The 6920-nt window shown below is 37.5% G+C and overlaps 1 protein-coding gene across 3 annotated transcripts; it reads left to right on the top strand.

Moving 5' to 3' along the window:
• The first annotated feature begins 1235 nt into the window (after positions 1-1235).
• On the top strand, positions 1236-5445 carry LOC110709169 (inner membrane protein PPF-1, chloroplastic-like). Of its 3 annotated transcripts, none has more exons than XM_021887384.1 (6): positions 1236-1567; positions 1853-1930; positions 3264-3371; positions 3482-3582; positions 3902-4051; positions 4749-5062. In XM_021887384.1, the coding sequence occupies exons 3-6, from the start codon at positions 3348-3350 to the stop codon at positions 4861-4863; spliced, it is 390 nt and encodes a 129-aa protein (XP_021743076.1). In that variant the 5' UTR covers positions 1236-1567; positions 1853-1930; positions 3264-3347; the 3' UTR covers positions 4864-5062. The 3 variants fall into 3 exon arrangements, with proteins under 3 accessions (XP_021743076.1, XP_021743077.1, XP_021743078.1); XM_021887385.1 differs by having other exon boundaries at positions 1236-1573; XM_021887386.1 differs by lacking the exon at positions 4749-5062 and adding an exon at positions 5210-5445 and having other exon boundaries at positions 1238-1567.
• Positions 5446-6920: the final 1475 nt, after the last annotated feature.

The raw sequence follows: 6920 nt of genomic DNA, 5'->3' as shown, positions 1-6920 counted from the left end.
TGAAGATGCTAAGATTTGCAAATTAATAATAGTTAAACGTATGCAATAAGTGAACGACAACATTCACCAGAATTGCATGAAAGAAATCAAGCATATTAAATATGGGTGAGATTTCTATAAATGTTTTGTGAAGAGTGTTACTCTTAAAACATTTGGGGAAAACCATTTATCATAAGATGAAACGTTGAAAATTTTCATGGTGGATAAAATTTTACTAATAAAATTCCACAAACTATTTAATTGTGGTTTAGAATTTAATAATGAGTCCATTCGATTTCTGAGAATATTCAAAACAGGGTATCGGACCATGTCTTGGATAAAGAAACACTTGTTAAGTTAACATTAAAAATTTTAATCGAAAATCATCCCTAATTAAGGTCATTTAAATGATGGACGATTAATGACCACTTGAGATTAGTGTGTAGTATGATTTATAGCACCGTTTCTTGTGCTACGAGAACATGATTGTCATAAATCATTTACACATGTACTAGTTTGGAACTGTACCGGATCGACCTATGAGAGTACTTTAAGAGATTTAAAATCATAAGTATATTTCTCATTATAGCTATCGGAACCTTTTTCCTCGATCATGAGTATTGTAAGTTCTCTTGTTTGAGTACTAATCCATTTTGATGTTGTCAAACGTCTGCCATAAACGGGGATTATAACGGCAACACTCGGGCGGCTAGGTCCTCTTAGTAAGGGAAGCTAACAATGCAAGACTGGGAATGTCCCCCTACTAACAATAGGGAACATGTTTTTGTTGTTTACAAGGCCTCTCAAAGAGCGAGACTGTGAAAATGCATGGCCGTGCTCAGATGGATTTTGAAAATCATCTGCTTATTGACAGTCGAACTCGGAAATTGAGAAACACTTCTGGACGTAATAAGGATGACGAAGAATCTTACCTTATAGTTCATGACACTAGTAGAAAAAATCAAATAGCCACCCCCCTCCCCCCTTTAGCACCGGTTCTTGAAAATCGGTGCCAAAAGAAATGGGCGGGATTGGAAAATAGGGAGTTGGCACCGGTTCCAACCAAAACCGGTGCCAACTCATTTAATTAGCACCGGTTCAAACCGGTGCCAACCTTTAAAAAAAAACCATTGAAAGCAATAGAGTTGGCACCGGTTCGCCTTAAACCGGTGCCAACTATAGCAATTAGCACCGGTTTGAACCGGTGCCATTTTAAATAAAAAAGCCCGGTTTATAACGTGCATCTTCTTCTTCATCATTTCCTTGCTCTTTCCTCTTCTCATCTACTGATCTGCCTCTCTCTCTCCTCCATTGTAGCGTACTCGAATTTCTCCATTGAAGGGACTTCGGAGCTTTTTCTTAGCACTTTCCTAACACTCCGTCTCTCTCCTTCGATCTCCTTCTCCATAACCGCCACTTTCCCTTTCCTTTCTTCTCTCTTTCGATCTCCTTCTCCTTCTCCTTCTCTCTTTCTATAATATTGGAGGTTAGGGTTTCTGGGTGCGTCTATTTGAATCAATTCGATGTGCGTGCGTCTTCAACAACAACAAATTCGAATCAATTTCGAACCAAAAATCAGAATTTCGAGGTTAAGGTTTCTAATTGCAACTCCTTATGCATCCTTGATTCCTTGAATTGATCTATTTCCATACAATCCTACAACGACGGAGTTGTCCGCTCTGTATTTTTTCTATTGACTCTGGGTTGTTATCACCTGCATAGCTCCTTTTTTTTAAAAAAAAAAAAAGTTTTGCAATACTTTTTCCTCTTTGTTATCACCTGCATAGCTCCTTTTTTTTAATTAAACTTGTTGTTTCATCTGTTACCGCTAAGTTTTGGATAAATATCTAACGTGTGTATGCCTTTGTTTCAGGGACTCTAATCTTGTCTTTAAAGAGGAGGTTGCTCTTGCCCCGCCTGAAGTAGAGATTGACTTGATCGTGCAACAACAGTAAGTGTTATTACAGTTTAATTGATTTAGAGTACTCTGTAATTCTGAATTCATTCTGCTTTGCAACACTATAATAGTATCCAGAATCCAGATGTATGTAAGTTTGGATACTTAGGACTGGTAGGAGTAATTACTGTCAGCATGCTATTTTGTCTGCTCAGAAAGCAGTGTGAAGTAGCAGTTTTGTTGTGCATGTTTTGCTATAGTCATAATCGCTTAATTTTAATTTTACTATGGAAGTATAATTTTGTCACTCAATGTTGGCTCGTTTGTGCTATGTAAATGTGTGATCTAGTTTATTATCCATTAATTAGGGTGTGTACCTTTTGAAGAACACCAAACTTGGTTTAAACATATTCATGTCTATGAGTCTTATCAGCTACTAGCTAGATGTATCCTACTGTGACCACCTTTACCATGGTAGGAAATTGATTATGGTATATACTATATAGTATGCATGCAGTATATTATTTCTTGGTTTTGATTATGGTTTCCTTCAATTTCATGGTAAGAAGCCAATGTATAATTTATAAGTATTACGGAGTATATTGTTGAAAATTGGATATTGTTGTTGGAGAGATGTACTACGTATTAATTATAAATACAATTTATCCTTTCCTTTATTTCTCCGAAAAATTGTGATAGTGAAACATATGAAACATGGAAATAAAATTCAAGTGATGAGCTGAGATATACCCAAAAATGATGTAAATTGCGCAATTTTTAGAAAGTTAAAAAGGAAGAAAGGGTAAATATGATGTATAAAGTATGAGGCTTGTAGCTAATGCGTTCAATGATCTTGATTTTCACTTATATTTGAACTTGTAAAACAATTTGTTTTAATTGTAAATAGAACTTGTAAAAGACTTCTTTAATTGTAAAAAAAATAATAAAAAATTAAATTTGAATATTATGTATTAATCATTATTTAATATCTCTAGATACTTTGACATCAGCTCTTGAACCATCTTAAATTGGTCGATTTACTGATTTTAGTATAGTATAACATTGAATTTGGGACTTCAGTAGCAAATTAATCATATTTCACTCATATACTAGCTGGCCACTCTAACATCTGAGCTGCTGGCCATAAATCATTCAGAAAGTCTTTCCTCAACTCCCTTCATTTTTCTTTTTCTGTTTGAGTCATTGTTGCTTGCTTATCAGTTTTTTTGTTTGTCTTCTTTCTTATAATATTAGCTCGGGTACTTGTTTGTTACTCATTGACTTATATTTTCATATCATGTTCTAAAGGATATACAATTATACATCTTATGAGTGCTAAATTTGTTTATGGTCTTGTGAATCACAATCTTTTCATGCCACCTTGCAGGATGGTCACCCCCCTATTGGCTGGAGTGATACTGCAGCCTATCTTGTTCAGCCCGTTCTGCTGGTTGTCTCGCCATATGTTTCGATGGAGTTGATGAAGCCTCCCCAAGTAATGATATTTCTTCTGTTTTTTATCCTTCACCTTTTTAAAAAAAAAAATTATATATATATAAATTTTGAATTTAATGTTAATAATTGCTGAAAGAAATTCTTGGACAGGCTGACCCGTCTCAGAAGAATTCACTTCTCATCCTCAAGTTCCTTCCTCTTATGATTGGCTATTTTTCCTTATCCGTCCCATCCGGATTATCCATCTACTGGTTTGTTCCCAAATCCTTCTTTCCTTTCCCATTTATCTTGATTGTTGTATCATCTCATACTATTCGCATATACCTGCACTGGCAGCACCATAATGGTATCATACTATCATGTATAATTGGTCATAGTTTTGGAGGAATGTCCTCTATTAAATCGTGATGAAACTTATATTTCTTTATTTAAAATCAGTACTAGAAAAAAATGTTTTATCAGACTTGTTTTTGTTCCATGACTTGAACTATAGTCAATAGTACAAAGGAATGTCAAATATACTTTATCGTAAACGACTCAACCTCTAAACTATAAAATTTTGGTTAACAGGTTTACAAATAATGTCCTCAGTACTGCACAGCAGGTATGGTTACGCAAATTTGGTGGTGCTAAGCCTGGTGTGAATGAGAACGCCGGTGGAATTATTAGTGCTGGAAAGGCAAAGCGGTCTGTATCCCAACCTGCTCAAATTGACGACAGGTTTGAATCATTCTCAGATGTTATAACTTCGATATTTTTGTGTTTCTCTTGACAGCTAACCTAATGTTCCTCTTAAAAATATTATAACATGTTTAAAGTTTTGAAGCCAGTTGATTGCTAATAAGGCATGTGTTGTTTAAACTTTTAACCATTTCTAAAGTAGTATTTATGACTGATGGTTATAAAGTGGATTCTGCCCATTCTGGAACCATACCTATCTTATGGTATGTCAGAGTTATGAAGCTATCACTTTTAGTGTAACTAATGAAAGGCCTTACAGTTGGCTTGGTAATTATCTTTTCGGTCCACACATCGGTGAGTAGCACTGGAGATACACTTTTATGTGTATTTTCATTGATGTGTTGCAGTGTTTATAATTGTGGGCATTGAGATTGATAAGATATACCAAATTTCTTATTTCTGGACCTTATATAGAAATTGTGTTGCAGTGCTAAAGCTTTTATATTTCCCCATTTCTATCACTGACTATATTATAGACTTAGGCAGCCTGGTCTTGTCAAGAAAATACCTGTAAAGTGAGAAATTCGTGTGATTTTTTGTTGAACTTTATATAGAGGTAATTATAATTTGATAGTGAGCAAACCAGTAAGCCTTTAAACAAATCAAAAAGTAAGAACCAAAAATAGCTTGAGCTGGAGAACTTTACTTGTCTCACTGCCTCTTTGGCTTTTGCTAGGAAAAATAAAATACAGGAAAGCATGGGAGATCTTAGCAAATGGGTGTCTAATTCATTACTGCACAAGCTTGAATCGTTGCCAACAGTTTCCTCAAATTGTTTGCTATATCTTTGATTAAAGCATAGTTTGTATTAATAAGTCTTTCTCAAATTAATTTTAATGCTTCTTAATATTATCTTCATATGTATCTCTATTTATTTCATATTAGTTGATAGTTGAATGGTCTTGCAACTGTTGTTTCTAGTTTGGCAAATAGTTTTGGACACTTAATTAAAAAATGGACTATTATTGGAACGACAATGTTACCAGTTTAGTTGTTGTATCTATTTGAAACTTTGAATGAACTGTCAACGATCATGTACTTTGATACTTGGATGTGTTATCTGTTGGTTTTGCAAGTCCGTAACAAATAAGACCAATGACAGTATAACTCTTTTTTATTTATTTCCTCCTCGGGAAGGATACTTTAAGCTGAACTCTGATGGTGCGTGGCTGCGCAAGGATGATGCTGCTGGGGGAGGGATGTCACTGACTGTAGACGAGACTTTTCTTAGAGCTCTGGAATACGGGCTTCCTACTCAATTTCCAATGTACACAATATATAGTCCTATTATGTATATGTGTAATATTCCAGGTTATTGAAGAAAATATATGTGTTTTATGTATAGTATGATTATATATAAGTATTTGGTACAATTTAAGTGAAAAAAATGCAAAAAAAAAAAAAAAAAATTATTTTTTTTGGGCATTTTTGGCACCGGTTTTAAAAAGAACCGGTGCTAAAAGTTTTTTTAAAATTTTTTTGGGGAATTTTGGCACCGGTTCTAAAAAAAACCGGTGCCTATTTGGGGACTTTTGGCACCGGTGCCTATTGTACTGAAATAGAAAAAAAAAGGCGCGCCATGGGTAATTGGCACCGGTGCCTATTTCGCACCGATTTACCGGTGCCAAAAATTTGGGGATTTGGCACCCCTCAAATCCCCAACGGTTCAAAACCGGTGCCTTAGAGGGGAGGGTTTGAACCGGTGCCAAATTACCTTTTTCGTCTATTGTGAAGAGACATTAAGAGACATGGAAATGGGCTATACACTAATTGCACACTTGTCCGGAAGGACAAGTGGGAGATTGAAAGGAATGATGTCCTTCCAACAAGTGTATTATTCCGATAGAGGGTTCAGAATTATTAGAAAGCTAATTCTTCGATGAGGTCAAGTGATTGCAATGCCTAGGTGGAGGCCGCTTCCGATCAATAATATTAATGTGTAAAATATATCAACTTAATCTTGATTGAACCCTTCGGGTCACACCCAATCGAGTAACCGATCCGAGACGACGAATTAATCCGAAGGATTAAATGAGTCGTTAGAGTATACGAACAAAGATGTCGAATATCGAGCTTAAAGCGTTGAGACCGAGCGTCGCAAGTCGAGTCGAATTTAGAATTCGACGAGACAAAAAATCAAGCAAGCAACAAGTTCGAGCTAAGTCGTAGCCTCGCATTTGCCTAGCAATGCGAGTGCTAAGCTAGCTTAAGATGCCATGCGCATTACTAGGCATACCGCAAGCATGCTAGCAAGGCTGGTGCACTAGGCTACAAGCATACTAGCAGCTAGCGCATGCTAGTGTGTTGGGATACGCACCCAGCCGCATCATCGCTAGCTCAAGCACAGCAGCAGCGCACTATGCGTGTTGTGCTATAGCGATGTGTGCTAGCATAGCAACCTCACGCATCGCAACCTCTCGCACACAGCCACGCATCGCAGCATCGCCTAGCATCGCAACGTGCTGTGTTGTGGTTGTGCATGCTTGCGTGCTGGGCATCGCAGCGTGCTATGTGCTAAGGCTAAGCATGCTTCTGAGCCAGGCAGCGCCTAGCATACGCTACACAGCACCAGCAGCCCGCATTGCATGCATGGCCTACTAGCTACGTGCATGCGTATGCGGGCTAGCTAGCCAGCCCAGCCAAGGTGCCAGGCGCCATCTAGGCAGCCTTGATAGCCAAGGCAGGGTGGCTGCCAGCTATGCGTGGGCTGCTCTAGAGTTTTGGTGAGGACCGATGCTTGGTGGCCTTGCTTGGGGAGCAAGGGGATTTTTGGTCCCCCCCCCCCTTAGTGGTCCTCACCTACCTTTGCTCACCCTTTACCACTTGTAGCTTGTTAATTGAATTGCAT

Source organism: Chenopodium quinoa, unplaced genomic scaffold (assembly GCF_001683475.1).
Source record: "Chenopodium quinoa cultivar QQ74 unplaced genomic scaffold, ASM168347v1, whole genome shotgun sequence".
Classification (NCBI taxonomy): domain Eukaryota; kingdom Viridiplantae; phylum Streptophyta; class Magnoliopsida; order Caryophyllales; family Amaranthaceae; genus Chenopodium; species Chenopodium quinoa.
This window is presented reverse-complemented; position numbering and strand designations above follow the sequence as displayed.

Bases quoted from the DNA above. Each gene is read 5' to 3' on its own strand.
- LOC110709169 (XM_021887384.1), top strand. From the start codon at position 3,348: ATGGAGTTGATGAAGCCTCCCCAA. The intron at 3,583-3,901 runs GTTTGTTCCCAA...TTTGGTTAACAG, and splicing joins TCCGGATTATCCATCTACTG to GTTTACAAATAATGTCCTCA. The intron at 4,052-4,748 runs GTTTGAATCATT...GGCTTTTGCTAG, and splicing joins CCTGCTCAAATTGACGACAG to GAAAAATAAAATACAGGAAA.